The sequence below is a fragment of the Zea mays genome, chromosome 1 (assembly GCF_902167145.1).
Source record: "Zea mays cultivar B73 chromosome 1, Zm-B73-REFERENCE-NAM-5.0, whole genome shotgun sequence".
Taxonomy (NCBI): domain Eukaryota; kingdom Viridiplantae; phylum Streptophyta; class Magnoliopsida; order Poales; family Poaceae; genus Zea; species Zea mays.
Genome location: NC_050096.1, coordinates 122,685,494 through 122,712,591, shown reverse-complemented (window position 1 = coordinate 122,712,591; position 27,098 = coordinate 122,685,494). Strand labels below are relative to the sequence as shown.

The 27,098-nt window shown below is 54.0% G+C and overlaps 1 protein-coding gene across 2 annotated transcripts; it reads left to right on the top strand.

Moving 5' to 3' along the window:
• Nucleotides 1-6,989: 6,989 nt before the first annotated feature.
• On the top strand, nucleotides 6,990-8,884 carry LOC103638337 (acyl-[acyl-carrier-protein] desaturase 6, chloroplastic-like). Of its 2 annotated transcripts, none has more exons than XM_008661282.2 (2): nucleotides 6,990-7,263; nucleotides 7,343-8,771. In XM_008661282.2, the coding sequence occupies exon 2, from the start codon at nucleotides 7,396-7,398 to the stop codon at nucleotides 8,584-8,586; it is 1,191 nt and encodes a 396-aa protein (XP_008659504.1). In that variant the 5' UTR covers nucleotides 6,990-7,263; nucleotides 7,343-7,395; the 3' UTR covers nucleotides 8,587-8,771. The 2 variants fall into 2 exon arrangements, with proteins under 2 accessions (XP_008659504.1, NP_001333871.1); NM_001346942.1 differs by having other exon boundaries at nucleotides 7,017-7,263; nucleotides 7,428-8,884.
• Nucleotides 8,885-27,098: the final 18,214 nt, after the last annotated feature.

The window sequence follows — 27,098 nt, the reverse complement described above, 5'->3', positions numbered from 1 at the left end:
CATTTTGTACCCTGCCGGTTATCCTGAGAGCAAAATTAGGAGAATTCATTCTAGGAAGTCTCACTCTGGCCCTAACCATGCTTTTATGTATAAGGGTGAGACATCTAGTTCTAGGCAACCAACCCGTGTTAAGTTGCCTAAGAAGAAAACTCCTAGTGCATCAAATGAACATAGCATTTCATTTAAAACCTTTGATGCATCTTATGTTTTGACTAACAAATCTGGCAAGGTAGTTGCCAAGTATGTTGGGGAAAAGCACAAGGGGTCAAAGACTTGTGTTTGGGTACCCAAAGTTCTTGTGTCTAATGCCAAAGGACCCAAAACCATTTGGGTACCTAAAGTCAAGAACTAAACTTGTTTTGTTGGTTTATGCATCCGAGGGCTCAAGTTGGATCATCAATAGCGGGTGCACAAACCACATGACAGGGGAGAAGAAAATGTTCTCCTCCTATGAGAAAAACGAAGATCCCCAACGAGATATCACATTCGGGGATGAAAACCAAGGTTTGGTCAAAGGATTGGGTAAAATTGCTATATCTCCTGACCATTCAATTTCCAATGTTTTTCTTGTAGATTCCTTAGATTACAATTTGCTTTCCGTTTCGCAATTATGTCAAATGGGCTACAACTGTCTTTTTACTGATGTAGGTGTCACTGTCTTTAGAAGGAGTGATGATTCAATAGCATTTAAGGGAGTGTTAGAGGGTCAGCTATACTTAGTAGATTTTAATAGAGCTGAACTCGACACTTGCTTAATTGCTAAGACTAACATGGGCTGGCTCTGGCATCGCCGACTAGCACATGTTGGGATGAAGAATCTTCATAAGCTTCTAAAGGGAGAGCACATTTTAGGATTAACAAATGTTCATTTTGAGAAAGACAGGATTTGTAGCGCATGCCAAGCAGGGAAGCAAGTTGGTGCTCACCATCCACATAAGAACATCATGACGACCGACAGGCCACTAGAGCTCCTACACATGGATCTATTCGGCCCAATCGCTTACATAAGCATCGGCGGGAGTAAGTATTGTCTAGTTATTGTGGATGATTATACTCGCTTCACTTGGGTATTCTTTTTGCAGGAAAAATCTCATACCCAAGAGACATTAAAAGGGTTCTTGAGACGGGCTCAAAACGAGTTCGGCTTAAGAATCAAGAAAATAAGAAGCGACAACGAGACGGAGTTCAAGAACTCACAAATAGAAGGCTTCCTTAAGGAGGAGGGCATCAAGCATGAGTTCTCCTCTCCCTACACGCCACAACAAAATGGTGTAGTATAGAGGAAGAACCGAACTCTATTGGATACAAGAACCATGCTTGATGAGTACAAGACTTCGGATCGGTTTTGGGCCGAGGCGGTCAACACCGCTTGCTACACCATCAACCGGTTATATCTACACTAAATCCTCAAGAAGACATCATATGAACTCTTAACCAGTAAAAAGCCAAATATTTCATATTTTAGAGTCTTTGGTAGCAAATGGTTTATTCTTGTTAAAAGAGGTAGAAAATCTAAATTTACTCCTAAGACTGTAGAAGGCTTTTTACTAGGATATGATTCAAACACAAGGGCATATAGAGTCTTTAACAAGTCCTCTGGACAAGTTGAAGTTTCTTGTGACGTTGTGTTTGATGAGACTAACGGCTCTCAAGTAGAGCAAGTTGATCTTGATGAGATAGGTGATGAAGAGGCTCCGTGCATCGTGCTAAGGAACATGTCCATTGGGGATGTGTGCCCTAAGGGACCCGAAGAGCCTCCAAGTGCACAAGATCAACCATTCTCCTCCACGCAAGCATCTCCACCAACTCAAAATGAGGATGAGGCTCAAGTTGATGAAGGAGAAGATCAAGCAAATGAGCCACCTCAAGATGACGGCAATGATCAAGGGGGAGATGCAAATGATCAAGACAAGGAGGATGAAGAACCAAGGTCGCCACACCCAAGAGTCCACCAAGCAATCCAACGAGATCACCCTGTCGACACCATCCTCGCGCGACATTCATAAGGGGGTAACTACTAGATCTCGTGTTGCACATTTTTGTGAACATTACTCTTTTGTTTCCTCTATAGAGCCACACAGGGTAGAGGAAGCACTACAAGATTCGGATTGGGTGGTGGCAATGCAAGAGGAGCTCAACAACTTCACTAGGAATGAGGTATGGCATTTAGTTCCACGTCCTAATCAAAATGTTGTAGGAACCAAATGGGTCTTCCGCAACAAGCAAGACGAGCATGGTGTGGTGACAAGAAACAAAGCTCGACTTGTGGCCAAAGGATACTCCCAAGTCGAAGGTTTGGATTTCGGTGAAACCTATGCACTCGTAGCTAGGCTTGAGTCAATTCGTATAATATTGGCCTATGCTACTTACCATGGCTTCAAACTTTACCAAATGGACGTGAAGAGTGCCTTCCTCAATGGACCAATCAAGGAAGAGGTCTATATTGAGCAATCTCCTGGCTTTGAAGATAGTGAGTACCCTAACCATGTTTACAAACTCTCTAAGGCGCTTTATGGGCTCAAGCAAGCCCCAAGAGCATGGTATGAATGCCTAAGAGATTTTCTTATCACTAATGGATTCAAAGTCGGAAAGGCCGATCTTACGCTCTTTACCAAAACACTTGAAAATGATTTGTTTGTATGCCAAATTTATGTTGATGATATTATATTTGGGTCTACTAATGAATCTACATGTGAAGAATTTAGTAGGATCATGACACAAAAATTTGAGATGTCTATGATGGGGGAGTTGAAGTATTTCTTAGGATTTCAAGTAAAGAAACTCCAAGAGGGCACCTTCGTTAGCCAAACAAAGTATACTCAAGATATCCTAAGCAAGATTGGGATGAAGGATGCCAAACCCATCAAGACACCCATGGGAACCAATGGGCATCTCGACCTCGACACGGAAGGTAAGTCCATGGATCAAAAAGTATACCGGTCGATGATAGGTTCTTTACTCTATTTATGTGCATCTCGACCGGATATTATGCTTTTCGTATGCATGTGTGCAAGATTCCAAGCCGACCCTAAGGAAGCTCACCTTACGGCCGTAAAACGAATCTTGAGATATTTGGCTTATACTCCTAAGTTTGGGCTTTGGTATCCTAGGGGATCCACATTTGATTTAATTGGTTATTCGGATGCCGATTGGGCAGAGTGTAAAATTAATAGAAAGAGCACATCGGGGACTTGCCAGTTCTTGGGAAGATCCTTGGTGTCTTGGGCTTCAAAGAAGCAAAATTCGGTAGCTCTTTCTACCACCGAAGCCGAGTATATTGTCGCAGGCCATTGTTGCGCGCAACTACTTTGGATGAGGCAAACCCTTAGGGACTACGGTTACAAACTGACCAAAGTTCCTCTTCTATGTGATAATGAGAGTGCAATCTGCATGGCAGATAATCCCGTTGAGCATAGCCGCACTAAACACATAGCCATTCGGTATCATTTTCTAAGGGATCACCAACAAAAGGGAGATATCGAGATTACTTATATTAACACTAAAGATCAATTAGCCGATATCTTTACCAAGCCACTAGATGAACAAACTTTTAACAAACTTAGGCATGAGCTAAATATTCTTGATTCTAGGATTTTCTTTTGATGTCTTGCATACATAGCTCATAACTATAACTTTGATCATATCTCTTTCATGTGCTATGACTAATGTGTTTTCAAGTGAATTTCAAAACAAGTCATAGGTGTATTGAAAGGGAATTGGAGTCTTCGGCGAAGACAAAGGCTTCCACTCCGCTCCATAACTCATCCTTCGCCGTCGCTCTGAGCCATTTCTCCAACGTTGGTATAATCTTCACTCGTATTTTATTTGCCAAAGGAGAGAAAGTAGTTAAAAGGGCTTATATTTCACTCAAGTATCCGTTTTTGGCGATTCATGCCAAAGGGGGAGAAAGTATTAGCCCAAAGCAAAAGGACCGCACCACCACCTAATTTTAAAAGAGTTTTTCAATTGGTATGATTTTTCAAATTGGTATCTCATTGTGTTCAAAAGGGGGAGAGAGTAATATTTTCAAAATCAGTATCTTAAAACCCACTTGAACACTAAGAGGAGGAATTTATCAAGGGGGAGTTTTGTTTAGTCAAAGGAAAAACATTTGAAACAGGGGGAGAAAATATCAAATCTTGAAAATGCTTCGCAAAATCTTATTCATTTACCTTTGACTATTTGCAAAAGAACTTTGAAAAGGATTTACAAAAGAATTTGCAAAAACAAAACATGTGGTGCAAGCGTGGTCCAAAATATTAAACATAAAAGAAACAATCCATGCGTATTCTATAAGTATTTATATTGGCTCAATTTCAAGCAACCTTTGCACTTACATTATGCAAACTAGTTCAAACATGCAAACTAGTTCAAACATGCACTTCTATATTTGCTTTGGTTTGTGTTGGCATCAATCACCAAAAAGGGGGAGATTGAAAGGGAATTAGGCTTACACCTATTTCCTAAATAATTTTGGTGGTTGAATTGCCCAACACAAATAATTGGACTAACTAGTTTGCTCTAGTCTATAAGTTATACAGGTGCCAAAGGTTCACATTTAGCCAATAAAAAGACCAAGAAATGGGTTCAACAAAAAGAGCAAGGGATAACCGAAGGCAACCCTGGTCTGGCGCACCGGACTGTCCGGTGTGCCACCGGACAGTGTCCGGTGCACCAAGGGACTCCAAGCCAAACTTCGCACCTTCGGGAATTTTCAGAGGTGCTTCGCTATAATTCACCGGACATGTCCGGTGCTCCAGAGGAGAGCGACTCTGAACTCGCCAGCTTCGAATTCCCGCTCCGCTATAATTCACCGGACATGTCCGGTGCACACCAGACTGTCCGGTGAGCCAGCGGAGCAACGGCTACTTCGCGCCAACGGTCGACTGCAACGCATTAAATGCGCGCCAGTGCGTGCAGAGGAGCAGAGCACGCGCGAGTGGCACACCGGACAGTCTACAGGACTTGTCCGGTGCACCACCGGACAGCCAGGCGGGCCCACACGTTAGAGCTCCAACGGTCGGAACCCAACGACCTGGTGACGTGGCTGGCGCACCGGACAGTGTCCGGTGCGCCATGCGACAGCATCCTCCACCAAACGGCTAGTTTGGTGGTTGGGGTTATAAATACCCCCAACCACCCCACATTCAAGTCATCCAAGTTTTCCACCTTCCAACTACTTACAAGAGCTAGGCATTCAATACAAGACACACCCAAGTGATCAAATCCTCTCCCAATTCCACAAAAGCCTTAGTGTTAAGGGAGAGTGATTTGTTGTGTTCTTTTGAGCTCTTGCGCTTGGATTGCTTCTTTTCTTTCTCAATCTTTCTTGAGATCAAACTCACTTGTAATTGAGGCAAGAGACACCAATTATGTGGTGGTCCTTGCGGGAACTTTGTGTTCCAATTGCTTGAGAAGAAGAAGCTCACTCGATCTGAGGGACCGTTTGAGAGAGGGAAAGGGTTGAAAGAGACCCGGTCTTTGTAACCACCTCAACGGGGAGTAGGTTTGCAAGAACCGAACCTCGGTAAAACAAATCCGCGTGTCACACTCTTTATTCGCTTGCGATTTGTTTTACGCCCTCTCTCTCGGACTCGTTTCTATTTCTAACGCTAACCCGGCTTGTAGTTGTGATTAATCTTGTAAATTTCAGTTTCGCCCTATTCACCCCCCTCTAGGCGACTTTCAGGTAGCATGTATAACATGTCCTATCTTATATTTAGAGAAAATTACATCCTCTATATTCTCAAATGGTGTCATTCTAAGCAACCTCTAAATATAGAGAACACTCCTGCACTCTCTCTCTCTCTCTCTATATATATATATATATATATATATATATATATATATATATATATATATATATATATATATATATATATATATATATATATATATATATATATATATATATATATATATATATATATATATATATATTCTCATCTTCTCCCTATTTTAATAATTTAAATAGTGGATTAAGAGAATTAAAATATGTATAATATATTTGAGGGTATGACAACTATATGTGTACAAAAACTAGAGAAAAATATGTCTCTAATATATGTATTTAACAAATAAAGGCTAAGATATGGAAAACATACGCTGCTGAAAAGGAATGAAATATAGAGGAGAAAAACTTTTAGGGCTAGTTTGGAAGCAAGGGAAGCCAAATCCATAAAGAGAAAACATCTCATAAATAACTAATAGGATTGCTTACCCTAGAAAGAGGTAGGAATACCAAGAGGATATTAGTTTCCAAAGTAGCCTTTAGAGGAGACTATAATGAAAAAAATATAAATAAGGGATATAGAAAATATTGTTAGAGGTATAGTGTGACACTATGTCGCTTCTTTTCTCACTTTGTACTCCCTTCGTCCGTGAAAAATGCAATTATAGGATGTATGCAGATTAAATTGTCCCAAGTTTAATTAAATTTATTGTAAATAATATTAATATTTATGTCTTCGAATAAATATATTATAAAAATATATTCTACAACTAAGCTAATGATACTTATCTTGTATCAAGACTGTTAATATTTTTATATAAATTCGTTTAAAGTTAGAACTATTTAACTACTCGAAAACGAGAATTATACTTTTTGATGGACGGAAAGAGTTTATATATAAGACATATTCGCGAAGTTGAGTTTCCATTTGCACGTGATGAAGTAGAAAGCAGCAAAATATATAAATATGCTGCCAGATTCGAAAACAGTCATCCATTCTTCCGTCGTCTTTTTTTACTGCGTGGTGACTGGGAACAATGCCTGCATTCATTGGCCTTGATGAGAACCATGTGAGAAAGGGTCGGAATCAGATAGGAGAGGACGAGAGCGACGAGGTAGGCTGGTAGGGTGGATGAGTAGCATACATGTGCCAGTACCTCTCTGAGACTGAATTAACTCTTGCCATTTACTCCTACCAAACAACTGCGCTGAGCAAATAACTGCGCCAATCTAGCTGCTCGAGCTATAAAGAACGCCCCCCGAGGACCTAGTGTGCTGCAGCCAGCAGATGCAACAAACAACCCAAGTCTGGTTTTTTTTTTACCCCTGGTGCAGGGCTCTCTGGGCTCGAGTGTAGTCATCTCCTCTGCACGCTGTTTCAACACAATGATCATGGCATCAGCCTTTTACAAGTTTGGGTACCAGTCGTGTAAACTGAGTGGTCCTGGTGCATGCAAACAACCTACAGCCACCGCCGCTGCTAGCGGCGGCAACGGTGTCCATGCCCTAGCGACAATCACGCGCAGGAACTGGTACGTGTATAACAAAATAAGTGCAGCATAGCAAAGCAACCACCGCAAATTAAACTGCGTTTTTTTTCTAATAATTCAGACGTACGTGTCTTGCGTTGAGTGATTGTTGACGTATGCAACGCAACTACATATATGCCATGCATGCTGAGTCGTCCAATGAGCAGGAGGTGCCGGAATATGGCTACCACAGCAAGTGGAACGACGACTATGGCCGTGGCCGGACGTCGGCGAGAGAAGAAGGACGACGTGGTCGAGGGGGAGGACGAATGGCGCAGCTACCTGGCTCCGGAGAGGCTGGAAATGCTGAGACAGATGGAGCCGTGGGTGGAAGAGCACGTGCTACCGTTGCTCAAGCCGGTGGAGGCGTCGTGGCAGCCGTCCGACCTGCTACCGGACCCGGCGAATCTGGGCAGCGACGGCTTCCACGCCGCGTGCCTCGAGCTCCGAGCGGCCGCGGCGGGGGTGCCGGACGACCTCCTCGTCTGCCTCGTCGCCAACATGATCACGGAGGAGGCGCTGCCCTCGTACCCGAGCGGGCTGAACCGCCTCGAGGTCGTGCGGGACGCCACGGGAGCCGACGCCACGGCGTGGGCGCGCTGGATCCGCGGCTGGTCCGCCGAGGAGAACCGCCACGGCGACGTGCTCAACCGCTACATGCACCTCTCGGGCCGCTTCCACATGCGCGAGGTGGAGCGCACCGTGCAGCGCCTCATCCGCGACGGGGTGATAGTGCACGCGCCGGCGAGCCCGTTCCACGGCTTCGTCTACGTCGCCTTCCAGGAGCGCGCCACCGCCATCGCGCACGGCAACACGGCGCGCCTCGTGGGCGCGCGCGGGGCCGGGGACGCCGCTCTCGCGCGCATCTGCGGCACCGTCGCCGCCGACGAGAAGCGGCACGAGGCGGCGTACACCCGCGTCGTGGGCAAGTTCTTCGAGGCCGACCCGGACGCCGCCGTGCGCGCCATGGCGTACATGATGCGGCGCCGGATCGACATGCCCACTGTGCTCATCAACGACGGCCGCCACAGCAGCGGCGACTTCTACGCTCGCTTCGTCGCCATCGCGCAGCAGGCCGGCACGTACACGGTTTCCGACTACCGCGCCATTCTCGAGCACTTCATACGGCAGTGGGGCGTCGAGGAACTTGCGGCGGGGCTCACCGGCGAGGGGAGGCGCGCGCGGGACTACCTGTGCGCGCTGCCGCACAAGATAAAGAGGATGGAAGAGAAGGCCCACGATAGAGCGGTCAAAGCACAAAAGAAACCCACACCCATCCCCATCAACTGGATCTTCGATAGGACCATTCCTGTCATTCTACCTTAGTGTTTATCTTTTTCGATCTTTGTTTGGGTATCTATGCTGTTATTGTAAGCTAATTCCATGGACCTTGATAGCGTCGTTCATGCCTACGTGTCGATAGCATCATTAGTGTCGTTCTACCCTTAATCCTGTTATGCCACGTTAGGTACCATTTTTTTCCATAAGAGAATATTTACAAATTTATAATTTGTTGGATCGAGGTGATACAGGGAACTTAAAATGCTCTCAGCCTCTGCATTACGGTCTTACGAGCTTTTTACATGGTTGAGACACACTAATAATATTTAATTTATAGACAAAATTCTTTATTATTAGTTACCTGTTAAGATTCCTGTAGAAAAACGGTACATGACAACACAATTAAAGATATTAGATCTTCGTCTTTCAAATATGTTGGGAGCCTTCGGCTTCCGAAGGTCTCAAAAACGTGATTTAACAATGTTTCTGAAGTATAATACAAGATCAGGTACTTTCGGACATGGACCTTTCGGACTTGAGTCAAAATCACTGTATGAAGAAACACAAGGGGAACGAAGGATGTAACAGAGCCGAAGCTGTGCGCAAGGGAGCTTCGGCATGATGACAGGAAAAAGAAACCGATTTAAAGAGGAAAAAGCTATCTAGACCTCGATGAATTATTATAGAGTTATTATCAAATGCAAAGGGTCTGGATGTAATTTTACATGTGCTGCGACCCGTGCCTATAAATAGATGAACAGTACTCCCGTACTGTTCACGCTGACTGGGCATTTGCTTTTGCGTCACGCTTGTATTTTTACTTCCTTCAAGCCGAAGGTACACTTGTAATAAATTATTATCTTTACTTATTCATGATAATAACACAAAAATAATACAATAATGATAACATATTTGATTATTCGCATTGTTCATGTTTCGTATAAACCCTTCTTCATTTTTATATACGTCGTACTTACGAAGGTATGTGTCGGCGTTTCGAGACCGGGGGTCCCTGGACCGACGAGTAAACTATCGCCGCGTGCCCCAGCCCAGATGGGTCGACGCGAGACGGAGCGCGAAGGGGGGAGACGGGCGTGAGAGGTGGAAATCCCGCGACCTTCGTGTTTGTCCCGCGCCTAGGTCGGGTGCGCTTGCAGTAGGGGGTTACAAGCGTCCACGCGGGAGGGAGCGAGCGGCCTCACGCGAGCGCCTGTCCCGTCCTTTCCCCGCGCGACCAACCCTCTGTAAGAGGGCCCTGGTCCTTCCTTTTATAGGCGCAAGGAGAGGATCCAGGTGTACAATGGGGGTGTAGCAGTGTGCTAACGTGTCTAGCGGAGGAGAGCTAGCGCCCTAGGTACATGCCATCGTGGCAGCCGGAGAGGTTTTGGCACCCGGTTCGTGTGGTGTTGTGGCCGTCGAAGGAGCGCTGGAGCCTAGCGGAAGGACAGTTGTCGGGGCTGTCGAGTCCTTGCTGACGTCCTCTTGCTTCCGTAAGGGGGCTGAGAGTCGCCGTCGTCATAGAGTGTGCGGGGCGCCATCATTACTTGTCTGGCGGAGCGAGCCAGATGGGACGCCGGTCTTGTTCCCCGTAGCCTGAGTCAGCTTGGGGTAGGGTAATGATGGCGCCTCCTGTTGACATGGTCGGTCCGTGGTGCCCTAGGTTGAGCGATGTGGAGGCTCCTCCGAGGTCGAGGTCGAGTCTGTCTTCCGTGGCCGAGGTCGAGTCCGAGCCCCTTGGTCGGGCGAGGCGGAGACCGTCGGCTGAGGCCAGGGCTGAGCCCGAGCCATGGCGTCGGGCGAAGCGGAGTTCGTCGTCTTCCGGGGCTGAGCCCGAGTCCGAGCCCTAGGGTCGGGCGAAGCGGAGTTCGTCGTCTTCCGGGGCTGAGCCCGAGTCCGAGCCCTGGGGTTGGGCGAAGCGGAGTTCGTCGTCTTCTGGGGCTGAGCCCGAGTCCGAGCCCTGGGGTCGGGCGAAGCGGAGTTCGTCGTCTTCCGGGGCTGAGCCCGAGTCCGAGCCCTGGGGTCGGGCAAAGCGGAGTTTGTCGTCTTCCGGGGCTGAGCCCGAGTCCGAGCCCTGGGGTCGGGTGAAGCGAAGTTTCCTATGGCGCCTGAGGCCGGGCCTGGCTGCTGTTAGCCTCACTCTGTCGAGTGGCACAACAGTCGGTGCGGCGCATGCGGCGCTGTCCTCTTGTCAGACCGGTCAGTGGAGCGGCGAAGTGACTGCGGTCACTTCGGCTCTGTCGTCTGGAGGGCGCGCGTCAGGATATAGGTGTCAGGCCACCTTTGCATTAAATGCTCCTGCGATTTGGTCGGTTGGCGTGGCGATTTGGCCAAGGTTGCTTCTTGGTGAAGACTGGGCCTTGGGCGAGCCGAAGGTGTGTCCGTTGCTGGAGGGGGGCCTCGGGCGAGACGTAGATCCTCCGAGATCGGCTGCCCTTGCCCGAGGCTGGGCTCGGGCGAGGCATGATCGCGTCCCTCGAATGGTCTGATCCTTGACTTAGTCGCACCCATCAGGCCTTTGCAGCTTTGTGCTGATGGGGGTTACCAGCTGAGAATTAGGAGCCTTGAGGGTACCCCTAATTATGGTCCCCGACAGTAGCCCCCGAGCCTCGAAGGGAGTGTTAATACTCGCTTGGAGGCATTCGTCGCACTTTTTTGCAAGGGGACCATCCTTTCTCGGTTGCGTTTTGTTCCGGTGGGTGCGCGCGAGCGCACCCGCCGGGTGTAGCCCCCGAGGCATCGGAGGAGTGGTTTGACTCCTCCAAGGTCTTAATGCCTCGCGCAATGCTTCGGCTGGTCTGGTTGTTCCCTCATGCGAGCTGGCCATAGCCCGGGTGCACGGTTGGGTCCCAAGTTCTCGGGCTGGTATGTTGACGCTGTCAACGGTTTGGCCGGAGCCGGGTTTGCGAGAGCAGCCCCCGAGCCTCCGCACAGGGCGAGAGGACGGTCAAGGACAGACTCGACTTTTTTACATACGCCCTGCGTCGCCTTTCCGCAAGGAGGAGGGGGGGGGGGAAAGCGCCATGTTGCCCTCGGAGGGCGCCGAACATGGTGTCTCCGGTGAGCTGCTGGCGGGTAATCCGAGTGGACGCCCGTGCCCCATTTGTTAGGGGTCGGCTAGAGGCCCAGAGGCGCGCTCAAAAGTACCTGCGGGTGATCTGCCGGACCCGGTCCCCTTTCGACGGTGTCCGAGGGCTTGATGCCTCCCTCTGATGGGATTCCGTTACAAGATCGTTCTTGCTGGTCTCGGAAATGTCCTAGGGTACCTCGGGAGCGTAGCCTGAGCCTTGGTTATGTATCGAACGTACCCAGGGTCATCCCTCGCTCTGTGTCTGAGGCGGCTGTGAACCCTTCTAGGGCCATCCTACGAACCCCTGATCAGTAGTGGGCGCGGAGCCCGAGTGGCCTGAGGCGACCGTTGAACCCTTCCGAGGGGCCGGCCTTTGAACCTCTGACCAGTAGTGGGTGTGAGGCCCACGCGCTCTGAGGCGGCTGTTAAAACCCTCCGAGGGGCCAGCCTTTGAACCTCTGATCAGTAGGGAGGCTCGGAGCCTGTTTCCTTCACGGGGAAGGATCCTTTTCGGGGTATCCCCCTTTCCCGGTCCCTGTTGTAAGAGAGAGAAAGAGGAAAAAGGAAAAGGGTACGAAATCGAATGACGTGGCATACCTTTCTTTGACGCGGTCATTATGGCGAAGGCGAAGCGTCGCTTGCTTCCCCTGTCAGAGGCGCCGCCTGTCCCACCGCGGAGTTAATGCGACGGGGCGAGCGGTTCGCAGGGCGGCCGTTGCGCGTGCGCGAGCCGTTCGAGGAATGGCCGTTTCGCTTTGAGTTTTTGAATCCCGCGGTGGGTCCGAAACGTTGAACGGGTCTCGCCTTGGTCTTTATATACTCGGGGGAGGGTCTGGCGACGGTTCTTTGCTCCGCTTCTCGCCTCCTTCTTAGGTTTTCGCAACCTGAGAGATTTAGCCAGAGAAAAGGAAACCGCCCACCTAGTCCTTTCCGCCGCCACCCCCTTTTGCTCGGTGATGGCCGACCGGGTGACCATCGTTTCGCCGCGCGACCCATGACCTTTCTCCACAGTCACGGCGGATGACCTGGAGGATCTTGTTGCTGAGGGTTTACTTCGCCCTCTCTCTGATGAGAGGTAGCCGGAGTGGATTCCCCCGTGAGCGGAGCCGCTCCGTCCCCGCCGCCGGGGTACGTCGTGAGCTTCGTCTCCTTCCATGAGCGGGGATTCGGTGTGCCGGCAAGCCGCTTCATGCGGGCGATCCTGCACAACTATGGGGTGGAGTTGCACAACCTCAGCCCCAACTCCATCTCGCAAGCCGCCATCTTCGTAGCGGTGTGCGAAGGATACTTGGGGATCGCCCCCCACTGGGACTTGTGGACTCATCTCTTTTCCGCGGAGCTTTTTGCTTCGCCGACGGGGGAGAGAAGGGTCCGCGCGGCAGTGCGGGCCGGCGGCTGCATCCTCCAGCTGAGGCAGTCGTGGGCGTTGCAGTATATTGCCGCCGTCCTCGCGTCCTCGAATAAATGGTGGCAGCGCTGGTGGTTCTACCTCCGGAATGACGGCGAGCTGCTCCCGCCGTTTTCTCAGCGAGTGGTCACCGTCGCCGCCGATGCTTGGCGCTACGGGACCCCGCACGACAGACAGAAGAACCTCGAGCCCCTTCTCAAGGTCCTGGAGGCGTTGCGGAAAGGAGGGCTCACCGCCGCGGGAGTGATTGCCGCCATTCACCGCTGGAGGGTGCTTCCCTTGGCGGAGCGGCGGTTGCCGCTTTGGGAGATGACGCCGGAGGCTGACTTGGAGGGCTCGCGGATGTCCTCGGATCCCCTTCCCATCGACGTTCTCCACGGGCGGGTGGCCGTCGCATTGGGAAAATCGGACGCCAGCGCCTTCTCTCAGCCCTTGATGTGTCCCGACCACGGGTGTGTGACCCTGGCGAGTGTCCACTCCTTCTTTCTCCTTGCGTCGGATTGCCCTTGGTCCTTACGGTCGAGATTTTTCATCTGTCTCCACGAGGTAGGGCGGCACAAGCCTTCCTGGCCACGGGTCCCGGAGGACGCGGTGGACCGAGCAGCGCGGCGGGTTGCCGCGGAGGAGAAGAAGAAGAAGGACGCGGAGAAGGCTCGGGCCCGCGAGCGGACGCGGGCCCGAGACGCCTTGGAAAAGCTCCGTCGTCGGCAGGAGAGGGATGGACTCCCGAGGGAGCCGTCGTCGGAAACGCCTGACGACGACGACGATGATGATGAAGACGATGACGAGGATGACGACATGGCTGCCCGCCTCGGCCTCAGCCCGGGTTTGAGGCTAGGCCAGGAGTCGTCAAGCCAGCCCCCGAGCGGGCTGGCGCCGTCAGTTCCCGGAGTCGGGACGCCGAGGTCCCGGCCCGAAGAGCGGGGACAGACCGAGGGGGTACTTGACCCCTCGGCTGGGGAAGTTGAGGTGACCCCGGGGAGTCAGGCCGAGGCGTCTGTTCCCCGAGAGCCGTCGCCCACGCCGGCAGCGCAGAAGAGCGACCCTCAGGTCGCCGTGGCAGCGCCTGGGCAGTCCGTCTCCAGGGCGTCCAAGGTGTCCAAGGCGAGGATGGTGCCGAAGCTGGCGGCGAGGCGGACCTCGGTGGTACCTTCGGGGGTCGAGATCCGAGAGACCTCTCCTCAGGCACGGTTGATCATGGCCCGGAGCGGGTAAGTACCTTGGAACGTCTTCGTCCTGGCTCCTCATTCGTATGTCCCGACCGCGACTTTCCTTTCCTCCTCAGCAAGCGAAGCCATGGCCTGACCGATCTGGCTCCCCGGAAAGCCCTTAAGACGGCGTCGGCTTCCGCAGCCGGTGCCGCGCCGGGCCTCGCCGTTCAGCTGACCTTCTCGCAAGGCGCTCCACAGCGGGGGGCTCAGGCGGCACCAGTCGCCGTGGAGCGAGTTCCCGAGGCCGGCTCTTCTGTCGAGGTGGCCGTCGCGCTGGGGGAGGTGGCTGGCGCGGACGTGGCCTCGGGCCCACCGGACATGCTGCCGGTGCTGGCGCCAGCTGCTGCTGAAGCCGCTGCCGTCCCAGTCGGGGAGCGACCTGTCGCTGCCGACGCTGAGATGGCCGAGGCGTCGGCGCTCGGTGCCTCGGAGGAGGGGGGCGTGGAAACGCGATCCGTCTCGCCGAGCGGCAGCCTTGTCTCTGCGCGGCGGAGCTCCGAGAGGCGGCGCCAGTTGCTCTGGTTCCGGACCCGCGAGGCTTCAGATACCTTCTTCGTCCTTGACGATGAGCGGGAGGAGCAGTCTTGGGACGAGCTCCGCGAATGTGCCGAAGCAACGGTGGGGTCGCTCCGGTCATCCTTGGAGGTCTTTTGCAGGGACGTCCCCAAGATTCTCCAGGTAATGATTTCAGGCATACCTTTTTTTGTGACCATGGCGTCTTTTGTGACGCCCCGCTTCCTTCCCTCAGGATCTGACGGATCTGAGCGCCGCCAAGTCGTCGTTCATCCGCCATGAGGTCGATATCTGGGGCTCGCTGCAATCCCTGAGGACCTCGCTCGTCGGGGCTACTGCGCGCCTCTCCCAGTAGGGCGTCGAGGTGGCGGACCTTCGGTTGCTCTGCGCCGATCTGAGAGCAGAGGCGGCAGCGGCACGCGCAGAGGCGGCAGCGGCACGCGTAGAGGTGCAACGACGGCAGTCGGAGTTCGACCAGGTCGCCGATGAGCGAGACCAATCTCGGGGCCGGGCTGCCGAGGCCGAAAGCCGGGCTGGAGCCCTTGCAGCAGACCTAGCCGTAGCCCAGGCCGCAGCCTCGGAGCAGCGTGCCCGAGCCGGAGGTATGTCCTGGCTGTTTTCGGTTTTTGTTTCAGCTTGTTTCCTCCGCTTGTGTTTGAGGCCTTGCGCTCTGGCTGTTCGCAGAGCTCGAGTCTGCCCTTGATGAGTCCACCAGGGCGCTTGCCGGGGCGGCTGAGCAGACGGAGGCCAACCACGCGGCCATGTCCGAGGCCATCTCGGACTTCTGTCGGGTCTTTGGCTTCGGCGACGTCCCCTCAGGAAGCTCCCCTCAAAGTCGCCTGCAGGCCTTGGGTGATCACGTGCGCGGCAGACTCCGCGAGGCGCTACACCACGGCGTCAGGCGGGCCTTCGCCGTGCTTGCTTCCCACTACGTCGTGGATCTGGAGCGGGTCAGTGAGGGGTATTGCCTTCCTGACGAAGACGAAGCCGCCCTGGCTGAAGTCTAAAGGCTCGACGCGGCCGCCGCGGGCCCGAGTGCAGTGCTGGCGACCACCTTCGAGGCAGAGATCCTCCCGCCCGCGCCGTCGTCCGAAGCCGGGGACAAAGCCGAAGGAGCGACTCCTTCCCTGGGCGACACCTAACTCTGTCAGAGCAGTTTCCTTTAAATGCACGTGTGTCTTTTGCGGCCGCTGAGGCCCGAACACTTTATTATCGTAGTATAAAGTCGTGCCCCTTTTCCTTTCATTTTGCGTGTCCGGCCCCGCTCGTCAGTAGCAGGGTGGCTTGCCCAAGTAGGAGTCATTTTTTGTGGTAGGTGACGAGTGAGGTATCCGTAACCCAGAGGCGTAGGAGTCCCTCGGCTCGGTCAGCCTTGCCACTTACATGCACCCGCGTTTACTTCTTGGGGTCCTGCTACCGACATAGCCGGGGGAACGCGGAAGCCTTTTTGATTGAAATTTTTGATGCAGAGGGGGTTCCCCCCTTTTAGCCCCCGAGGGAGGGTCGGGCTTTGCCGAGGCAAGGCTGACCCTTCCTTGATGACCAAATTTTGCGTGGGAACGAGGTATACGAACAACTTGAAAAGATCTTAAGGGTAGAAGCGACGTAGCTGTTGGATATTCCGAGTGTTGGTGTAGACCTCGCCCTGACTGTCGGCCAGCTTGTTTGTTCCGGGCTTCAGAACTTTGGCGATGACGAACGGCCCTTCCCAGGGGTGCGTGTAGCCCCCGGGTGCCTTCTGCAAGGGGCTGACGAGGTCCAGACCCTGCACAGCAAAAGGCCAGGTGATGGGTATCGTCTGCAGGGCCTGAGCGGGCAGGTGGGTCTGCCTTGCGTAGAACGGACACCCTTCGCAGGTGCGGACAATTCTGGTGGCGTCGGCCACCGCCGTCGACCAGTAGAAACCTTGTTGGAAGGCGTTTCCAACAAGGGCTCGAGGTGCTGCGTGATGGCCGCAAGCCCCCGAGTGTATCTCTTGTAGGAGCTCTTGGCCTTCGGCGATGGAAATGCATCGCTAGAGGATGCCTGAGGGGCTGCGGTGGTAGAGTTCCTTCCCGTCCCCCAGCAAGACAAACGACTTGGCGCGCCGCGCCAACCGCTGAGCTTCGGCTCGGTCGAGGGGTAGCTCTCCTCGGTGGAGATATTGCAGGTACAGGGTCTGCCAATTTCGATTAGGCGTGACCCCACTTCGCTCCTCCTCGATGCGTAGTGCCTCACCCTCGGGGGCCGAGGGTGCCTCGGGCTGGGCCGAGGGTGCCTCGGACTGAGCCGAGGGCGCTTCTGGCTCGGCCGAGGCCTCCTCGGGCTCGGGCGCGTCGTCAGTCTTGACGGAGGGTTGATGCAGGTCTCAGGAGAAGACGTCCGGGGGAACCGTTGTTCGCCCCGAGGCTATTTTAGCCAGCTCGTCCGCAGTCTCGTTGTAGCGTCGGGCGATGTGGTTGAGCTCGAGCCCGTAGAACTTGTCTTCCAGGCGCCGAACCTCATCGCAGTTGCTTCCATCTTCGGGTCGCGGCAGCGGGAGTTCTTCATGACTTGGTCGATGACGAGCTGCGAGTCACCGCGAGCGTCGAGGCGTCGAACCCCTAGCTCGATGGCGATGCGCAAACCGTTGACCAGAGCCTCATACTCAGCCACATTGTTGGACGCCGGGAAGTGGAGGCGTAGCACGTAGCGTAGGTGCTTTCCGAGGGGTGAGATGAAGAGCAGGCCTGCGCCTGCTCCTGTCTTCATCAGCGACCCATCGAAGAACATGGTCTAGAGTTCCGGTTGGATCGGAGCTGTTGGGAGCTGGGTGTCGACCCATTCAGCCACGAAGTCCGCCAAGACCTGGGACTTGATGGCCTTCCGAGGGGCGAACGAGATCGTTTCGCCCATGATTTCCACCGCCCACTTTGCAATTCTACCCGAGGCCTCTCGGCACTGGATGACCTCCCCCTGGGGGAAGGATGACACCATAGTTACCGGATGAGACTCGAAGTAGTGTCGCAACTTCCGTCGTGTCAGAATCACTGCGTATAGCAGCTTCTGAACTTATGGGTAGCGGATCTTAGTTTCGGACAGTACCTCGCTGATGAAGTAGACTGGCCTCTGGACGGGCAATGCATGCCCCTCTTCTCGTCTCTCAACCACAATCGCGGCGCTAACCACCTGAGTGGTCGCGACGACGTAGATCAAGAGGGCTTCTCCTGCAGCGAGGGGCACCAATATGGGCGCGTTTGTAAGGAGCGCCTTTAGGTTCCCAAGGGCTTCCTCGGCCTCAAGGGTCCAGGTGAAGCACTCGGCCTTCCTTAAGAGGCGGTACAGAGGCAGGCCTCTTTCGCCGAGGCGCGAGATGAAGCGGCTCAGAGCCGCAAGGCATCCCACGACTCTCTGTACGCCTTTCAAGTCCTTGATGGGCCCCATGCTGGTGATGGCCGCGATCTTCTCCTGGTTGGCTTCGATGCCCCGCTCAGAGACAATGAACCCCAAGAGCATGCCTCGGGGAACCCCGAAGACACACTTCTCGGGATTAAGCTTCACGCCTTTCGCCTTGAGACATCGGAATGTCACTTCAAGGTCGGAAAGGAGGTCGGAGGCTTTCCTCGTCTTGACTACGATGTCATCGACGTTGGCCTCGACCGTCCGGCCAATATGTTCGCCGAACACATGGTTCATGCACCGTTGGTACGTTGCACCCGCATTCCTCAAGTCGATCGGCATGGTGACATAGCAGTACATGCCGAAGGGTGTGATAAAAGAAGTCGCGAGCTGGTCGGACTCTTTCATCCTGATTTGGTGATACCCTGAGTAGGCATCGAGGAAAGACAGGGTTTCGCACCCAGCAGTGGAGTCCACAATTTGGTCGATGCGAGGCAGAGGGTAGGGAACCTTCGGACATGCTTTGTTTAGACCAGTGTAGTCTACACACATCCGCCATTTCCCTCCTTTCTTTCTCACAAGCACAGGGTTGGCAAGCCATTCGGGATGGAATACCTCTTTGATGAACCCTGCCGCCATTAGCTTGTGGATCTCCTCGCCTATGGCTCTGCACTTTTCTTCGTCGAATTGGCACAGAAGCTGCTTCATGGGTCGGGCTCCAGCTCAGATATCCAGCGAGTGCTCGACGACATCCCTCGGTATGCCGGGCATGTCTGAGGGACTCCACGCGAAAACATCGGCGTTCACATGGAGAAAGCCGACGAGCACTGCTTCCTATTTGGGATTGAGCTCGGAGCCGATCCGGATTTGCTTGGAGGCGTCGCTGCTGGGGTCGAGGGGGACGGACTTAACCGTCTCCGCTGGCTCGAAGTTGCCGGCATGGCGCTTCACGTCTGGCACCTCCTTAGAGAGGCTCTCCAGGTCGGCGATGAGGGCCTCGGACTCGGCGAGGGCCTCGGCGTACTCCACGCACTCCACGTCGCATTCGAACGCGTGTCGGTACGTGGGGCCTACGGTGATGACCCCGTTGGGGCCCGGCATCTTGAGCTTGAGGTAGGTGTAGTTGGGGACGACCATGAACTTCGCGTACCATGGCCTCCCCAGCACTGCGTGGTAGGTTCCTCGGAACCCGACCACCTCGAACGTGAGGGTCTCCCTTCGGAAGTTGGAGGGTGTCCCAAAGCAGACGGGAAGATCGAGTTGTCCGAGGGGCTAGACGCGTTTCCCGGGGATGATCCCGTGGAAAGGCGCAGCGCCTGCTCGGACCGAGGACAGATCAACACGCAGGAGCCCGAGGGTCTCGGCGTAGATGATGTTGAGGCTGCTGCCTCCGTCCATGAGGACCTTGGTGAGCCTGACGTCGCCGATGACGGGGTCGACGACGAGCGGGTATTTCCCCGGGCTCGGCACGCGGTCGGGGTGGTCGGCTTGGTCGAAGGTGATAGGCTTGTCGGACCAGTCTAGATAGACTGGCACCGCCACCTTTGCCAAATAGACCTCCCGACGCTCTTGCTTGCGGTGCCGAGCCGAGGCGTTTGCCGCTTGCCCACTGTAGATCATGAAGCAGTCGCGGACCTCGGGGAACTCTCCTGCTTGGTGATCTTCCTTCTTGTCGTCGTCGCGAGCCCTGCCACCCTCCGCGAGTGGCCCGGCCCTGTGGAAGTGGCGCCGAAGCATGGCGCACTCCTCAAGGGTGTGCTTGACCGACCCCTGATGATAGGGGCACGGCTCCTTGAGCATCTTGTCGAAGAGGTTGGCACCTCCGGGGGGTTTCCGAGGGTTCTTGTACTCGGCGGCGGCGACAAGGTCCGTGTCGGCGGCGTCGCGTTTCGCTTGCGACTTCTTCTTGCCTTTCTTCTTGGCGCCGCGCTGAGTTGACGCCTCGGGGGCATCTTCCGGTGGGCGGCCCTGGGGCTGCTTGTCCTTCCGGAAGATAGCCTCAACCGCCTCCTGGCCAGAGGCGAACTTGGTGGCGATGTCCATCAGCTCGCTCGCCCTGGTGGGGGTCTTTCGACCCAGCTTGCTCACCAGGTCGCGGCAGGTGGTGCCGGCGAGGAGCGCGCCGATGACATCTGAATCAGTGATGTAGGGCAGCTCGGTGCGCTGCTTGGAGAATCGCCGGATGTAGTCCCGGAGAGGCTCTCGCGGCTGCTGTCGGTAGCTTCGGAGGTCCCAGGAGTTCCCAGGGCGCACGTACGTGCCCTGGAAATTGCCGGCGAAGGCTTGGACCAGGTCGTCCCAGTTGGAGATCTGCCTCGGAGGCAGGTGCTCCAACCAGGCGCGAGCGGTGTCGGAGAGGAACAGGGGGAGGTTGCGGATGATGAGGTTGTCATTGTCCGTTCCACCTAGTTGGCGGCCAGCCGGTAGTCCACGAGCCATAATTCCGGTCTCGTCTCCCCCGAGTACTTTGTTATAGTAGTCGGGGTTCGGAACCGGGTCGGGAACGGCGCCCGTCGTATGGCGCGGCTGAAAGCCTGCGGACCGGGTGGTTCGGGCGAGGGACTCCGATCCTCCCCGCTGTCGTAGCATCCCCCACGCCTGGGGTGGTAGCCTTGGCGCACCCTCTCGTCGAGGTGGGCCCAACGGTTGCGGTGATGGTGCTCGTTGCCGAGGCGACCCGGGGCCGCAGGCGCTGCGTTGCGCGTGCGCCCGATGTGGACCGAGGCTTCCCGCATGAATCGGGAAATCGCGGCGCGATGTTCTGAGGGGTACCCCTGCCTTCGGGAGGCAGAGCTTTCGGCTCGTCGGACCGCGGCGTCCTCCAGGAGATTCTTGAGCTCTCCCTGGATTCGCCGCCCCTCGGTGGTTGATGGCTCCGGCATCGCGCGGAGAAGCATTGCCGCTGCAGCCAGGTTCTGGCCGACTCCACTGGAAGTGGGTGGCGGCCTTACCCTGACATCGTCGGCGATGCGGTGCTGGATACCCTGGGGTCGATGACGCACTTCTCCGGCCGGAGGTTGGCCCGCCCATTCCTGCCCGACGTCTCGGCGGATCGGCTCAAGTGTTCCTACTCCCTCGTCGAGCCTGGCCTGCACCCCGTGGATTTGCTCGAGCTGTGGGTCATGACCCCCCGCCGGAACGGGGACCATAGCTAGCTCCCGTAGGATGTCAACGCGAGGCACAGGCCTAGGGAGATCACCGTTCTCCGGCATACCAAGATGGTTGCCTTCGGAGGGACCCCCTAGATCGACGTGGAAACATTCACGACTTGGGCCGCAGTCCTCGTCGCCGAGGCTGCGGCTACCGTCCGAACACTCGGAAAGGCAGTAGTCGCATGCGGTCATGAAGTCCCGCACGACACTGGGGTTACCAAGTCCGGATAAATCCCAACAGAAGTCGGGCTCGTCATCTTCCTCGGACCCCGATGGCCCGTAGGTCGAGACGTCCGTCAGCCGGTCCCAGGGTGACCGCATACGATACCCCAGAGGGTTTGGACTCGCCTCTACGAGAGCGTCCGCCAAAGCGAAGTCGCTTGGCGGGTCGAGGCTGAATCCAAAAGGCGTGAGATGGGAATCGGTGGGTACCTCTTGGTCGACGGGCGGTGACGAAGTCACGTCAGGGACTGACTGCACCGTCGTCTCAGGTACGAGGGTGACGCCCAGCAAGCCTTTCGCGAGCGTGCTGGCATCGTCCGTTTGCTTGGGATTGGCGTGTTGCGCGGAGACGGCGCTCGTCTTTGTCTCAAACGCGAGGTTGATGCCCGACGTGCCCCCCGTTGGGGCGCCGGCGCCGTCGACTCGCTCGACAGCCGACGAGGTGCCGCCTCCTGCTTGGCCTTGTTTGCCCCGCCTCCTCCTCCGTCGGCGGGGAAGGGGACGGGGTGAGCTCAAATGTTGTTCTTCCACCATGCGGAGAAGACATCGTCGATTCCGCCGCCGGCGAGCGGGCTGTCGACCGCCATTGTCGCTGCCGCACGGCGGGGGAAGGAGTATCATGTCGTAGCTGCCGTCGAGGGACATGAACTCAAGACTCCCGAAACGGAGCACCGTCCCAGGCTGGAAAGGTTGCTGGAGACTGCCCATCTGGAGCTTGACGGGAAGCTATTCGTCAACACGCAGCAGGCCCCTACCTGGCGCGCCAACTGTCGGCGTTTCAAGACCGGGGGGTCCCTGGACCGACGAGTAAACTGTCGCCGCGTGCCCCAGCCCAGATGGGTCGGCGCGAGACGGAGCGCGAAGGGGGGAGACGGGCGTGAGAGGTGGAAATCCCGCGGCCTTCGTGTTTGTCCCGCACCCAGGTCGGGTGCGCTTGCAGTAGGGGGTTACAAGCGTCCACGCGGGAGGGAGCGAGCGGCCTCATGCGAGCGCCTGTCCCGTCCTTTCCCCGCGCGGCCAACCCTTTGTAAGAGGGCCCTGGTCCTTCCTTTTATAGGCGCAAGGAGAGGATCCAGGTGTACAATGGGGGTGTAGCAGTGTGCTAACGTGTCTAGCGGAGGAGAGCTAGCGCCCTAGGTACATGCCATCGTGGCAGCCGGAGAGGTTTTGGCACCCGGTTCGTGTGGTATCGTGGCCGTCGGAGGAGCGCTGGAGCCTGGCGGAAGGACAGCTGTCGGGGCTGTCGAGTCCTTGCTGACGTCCTCTTGCTTCCGTAAGGGGGCTGAGAGCCACCGTCGTCATAGAGCGTGCGGGGCGCCATCATTACTTGTCTGGCGGAGCGAGCCAGATGGGACGCCGGTCTTGTTCCCCGTAGCCTGAGTCAGCTTGGGGTAGGGTAATGATGGTGCCTCCTGTTGACGTGGTCGGTCCGTGGTGCCCTAGGTTGAGCGATGTGGAGGCTCCTCCGAGGTCGAGGTCGAGTCTGTCTTCCGTGGCCGATGTCGAGTCCGAGCCCCTGGGTCGGGCGAGGCGGAGACCGTCGGCTGAGGCCAGGGCTGAGCCCGAGCCCTGGGTCGGGCGAAGCGGAGTTCATCGTCTTCCGGGGCTGAGCCCGAGTCCGAGCCCTGGGGTCGGGCGAAGCGGAGTTCGTCGTCTTCCGGGGCTGAGCCCGAGTCCGAGCCCTGGGGTCGGGCGAAGCGGAGTTCATCGTCTTCTGGGGCTGAGCCCGAGTCCAAGCCCTGGGGTCGGGCGAAGCGGAGTTCGTCGTCTTCTGGGGCTGAGCCCGAGTCCGAGCCCTGGGGTCGGGCGAAGCGGAGTTCGTCGTCTTCCGGGGTTGAGCCTGAGTCCGAGCCCTGGGGTCGGGCGAAGCGGAGTTTCCTATGGCGCCTGAGGCCGGGCCTGGCTGCTGTCAGCCTCACTCTCTCGAGTGGCACAGCAGTCGGTGCGGCGCATGCGGCGCTGTCCTCCTGTCAGACCGGTCAGTGGAGCGGCGAAGTGACTGCGGTCACTTCGGCTCTGTCGTCTAGAGGGCGCGCGTCAGGATAAAGGTGTCAGGCCACCTTTGCATTAAATGCTCCTGCGATTTGGTCGGTTGGCGTGGCGATTTGGGCATCTCGACCTCGACGAAGGAGGTAAATCCGTCGATCAAAAGGTATACCGGTCGATGATTGGCTCTTTACTCTATTTATGTGCATCTCGACCGGATATAATGCTTTCCGTATGCATGTGTGCAAGATTCGAAGCCGACCCTAAGGAAGCTCACCTTACGGCCGTAAAACGAATCTTGAGATATTTAGTTTATACTCCTAAGTTTGGGCTTTGGTATCCTAGGGGATCCACTTTTGATTTGATTGGTTACTCCGATGCCGATTGGGCAGGGTGTAAAATCAATAGAAAGAGCACATCGGGGACTTGCCAGTTCTTGGGAAGATCCTTGGTGTCTTGGGCTTCAAAGAAGCAAAATTCTGTAGCTCTTTCTACCGCCGAAGCCGAGTACATTGCCGCAGGCCATTGTTGCGCGCAACTATTTTGGATGAGGCAAACCCTCAGATACTATGGTTACAAATTAACCAAAGTTCCTCTTCTATGTGATAATGAGAGTGCAATCCGCATGGCGGATAATCCCGTTGAGCATAGCCGCACTAAACACATAGCCATTCGGTATCACTTTTTAAGGGATCACCAACAAAAGGGAGATATCGAGATTTCATACATTAATACTAAAGATCAATTAGCCGATATCTTTGCCAAGCCTCTTGATGAACAAACCTTTAACAAACTTAGGCATGAGCTAAATATTCTTGATTCTAGGAACTTCTTTTGTTGACTTGCACACATAGCTCTTTTATATACCTTTGATCATGTCTCTTTCATATGCTATGACTAATGTATTTTCAAGTCTATTTTAAACCAAGTCATAGGTATATTGAAAGGAAATTGGAGTCTTCGGCAAAGACAAAGGCTTCCACTCCGTAACTCATTCTTCGCCGTCGCTCCGCGCAACCCTCCATCTTTGGGGGAGAGAGCATCTCTCCTACTTTGGTATAATCTTCACTCATTTATTTATGACCAAAGGGGGAGAAAGTAATTGTAAGGGCTCTAATGACTCCGTTTTTGGCAATTCATGCCAAAGGGGGAGAAAGTATTAGCCCAAAGCAAAAGGACCGCACCACCACCTAAATTTTAAAATGATTTTCAATTGGAAATTTCAAAATTTTCAATTGGAAATTTCAAATTGGTATCCTATTATGTTCAAAAGGGGGAGAAAGTAGTATTTCAAAATTGATATACCAAAACCCTCTTGAACACTAAGAGGAAATTTCATTTAGGGGGAGTTTTGTTTTAGTCAAAGGAAAAGGCATTTGAAACAGGGGGAGAAAATTTCAAATCTTGAAAATGCTTAGCAAAATCTTATTCATTTACCTTTGACTATTTGCAAAAGAACTTTGAAAAAGAATTCATAATAGAATTTGCAAAAACAAAACATGTGGTGCAAGAGTGGTCCAAAATGTTAGAAATGAAGAAACAATCCATGCGTATCTTATAAATATTTATATTGGATCAATTCCATGTAACCTTTGCACTTACATTATGCAAGCTAGTTCAATTATGCACTTCTGTACTTGCTTTGGTTTGTGTTGGCATCAATCACCAAAAAGGGGGAGATTGAAAGGGAATTAGGCTTACACCTATTTCCTAATTGATTTTGGTGGTTGAATTGCCCAACACAAATAATTGGACTAACTAGTTTGCTCTAGTGTATAAGTTATACAGGTGCCAAAGGTTCACACTTAGCCAATAAAAAGACCAAGAATTGGGTTCAACAAAGAGAGCAAGGGATAACCGAAGTGTGCCCTGGTCTGGCGCACCGGACTGTCCGGTGTGCCATCGGACAGTGTCCAGTGCACCAGGGGACTTCACGCTGAATTCCTCACCTTCGGGAAAATCCAGAGGCGCCCCGCTATAATTCACCGGACTGTCCGGTGTACACCGGACAGTGTCCGGTGCTCCAACGAAGAGCGTCTCAGGAACTCGTCACCTTCGGGAATTCGCTCCACTATAATTCACCGGACATGTCCGGTGAGCCAGTGGAGCAACGGCTACTTCGCGCCAACGGTCACCTGCAACAACATTTATTGCGCGCCAGAGCGCGCAGAAGGCAGGCACGCACGAAGTGGCGCACCGGACACTCTACAGTACATGTCCGGTGTGCCACCGGACATCCAGGCGGGCCCAGAAGTCACAGCTCCAACGGTCAGAACCCAACGGCCTGGTGACGTGGCTGGCGCACCGGACTCTGTCCGGTGGCGCACCAGACTGTCCGGTGCGCCATGTGACAGCAGCCTCCACCAAACGGCTAGTTTGGTGGTTGGGGTTATAAATACCCCCAACCACCCCACATTCATGTCATCCAAGTTTTCCACCTTCCAACTACTTACAAGAGCTCTAGCATTCAATTCTAGACACACCCAAGTGATCAAATCCTCTCCAAATTCTACACAACGCCTTAGTGATTAGTGAGAGAGATTTGCTTGTGTTCTTTCGAGCTCTTGCGCTTGGATTGCTTTCTTCCTTTGATTCTTTGTTGCGATCAACTCAATTGTAACCAAGGCAAGAGGCACCAATTGTGTGGTGGCCCTTGCGGGGAAGTTTTGTTCCCGTTTGATTGAGAAGAAGAAACTCACTCGGTCCGAGGGATCGTTTGAGAGAGGGAAAGGGTTGAAAGAGACCCGGTCTTTGTGACCACCTCAACGGGGAGTAGGTTTGCGAGAACCGAACCTCGATAAAACAAATCCACGTGTCATACTCCTTATTCGCTTGCAATTTGTTTTGCACCCTCTCTCGCGGACTCGATTATATTTCTAACACTAACCCGACTTGTAGTTGTGATTAACTTTGTAAATTTCAGTTTCGCCCTATTCACCGCCCTCTAGGCGACTTACAGAGAGCAAGTCACCAACATTGGCGCCCACCTCCGGTGAACCCTTTTCGACCACCTTCGGCAAGCATCGACCTTCGTCATGCCGCCAAAGAAAGTTTCAGCAACCGGAGCTGCCGCTCTGCTGCCGCTAGACCCAAATCAGGAGACCCTTTCTCTTCGGGAGGAAGGCCACTAGTCCAACGCCTCAGGAGGACGATTTGGACCAAGAAATCAGGAATATGGAGATGCTGCATCAACAAGTGCAAAGGAAGAAAGAAAAGATGGCCCGACTAGCTGACCTACAAAGGCAGATAGACGAAGCCTCTGAAGAAGTTCGTCATCTTACGCAAGATGAGCAGAACCGGAGGCCCCAGTACAGAGAGCTTCACCAAGAGGGCTTCGTCAACGAGGATGATTGGTATGAGGATTTCCATCATGGAAATTTTGCTTTTGATGATGCTTCTCCTCTATCAGCAGAACTGCAGGCTACACCTTGGCCCCCCATCTTACAAACCACCTCAGCTCCCAATGTATGACGGACACTCAGATCTGAAGCAATTTCTGATGAGCTACGAAGCAACCATATCTTCATATGGTGGCAATACTGCAGTCATGGCGAAATCCTTCGTCATGGCAGTAAAAAATGTTGCAAAACCTGGTACTCTTCTCTTCGGCCAGGAACAATTACATCATGGCAAAAGTTGAA

What these genes read in the sequence shown, in the direction of transcription:
- LOC103638337 (NM_001346942.1), top strand. Translation starts at nt 7,118, where the DNA reads ATGATCATGGCATCAGCCTTTTACAAGTTTGGGTACCAGTCGTGTAAA. An exon ending in ACAATCACGCGCAGGAACTG is followed by an intron (nt 7,264 to 7,427) that starts GTACGTGTATAA and finishes TCCAATGAGCAG; the next exon opens with GAGGTGCCGGAATATGGCTA.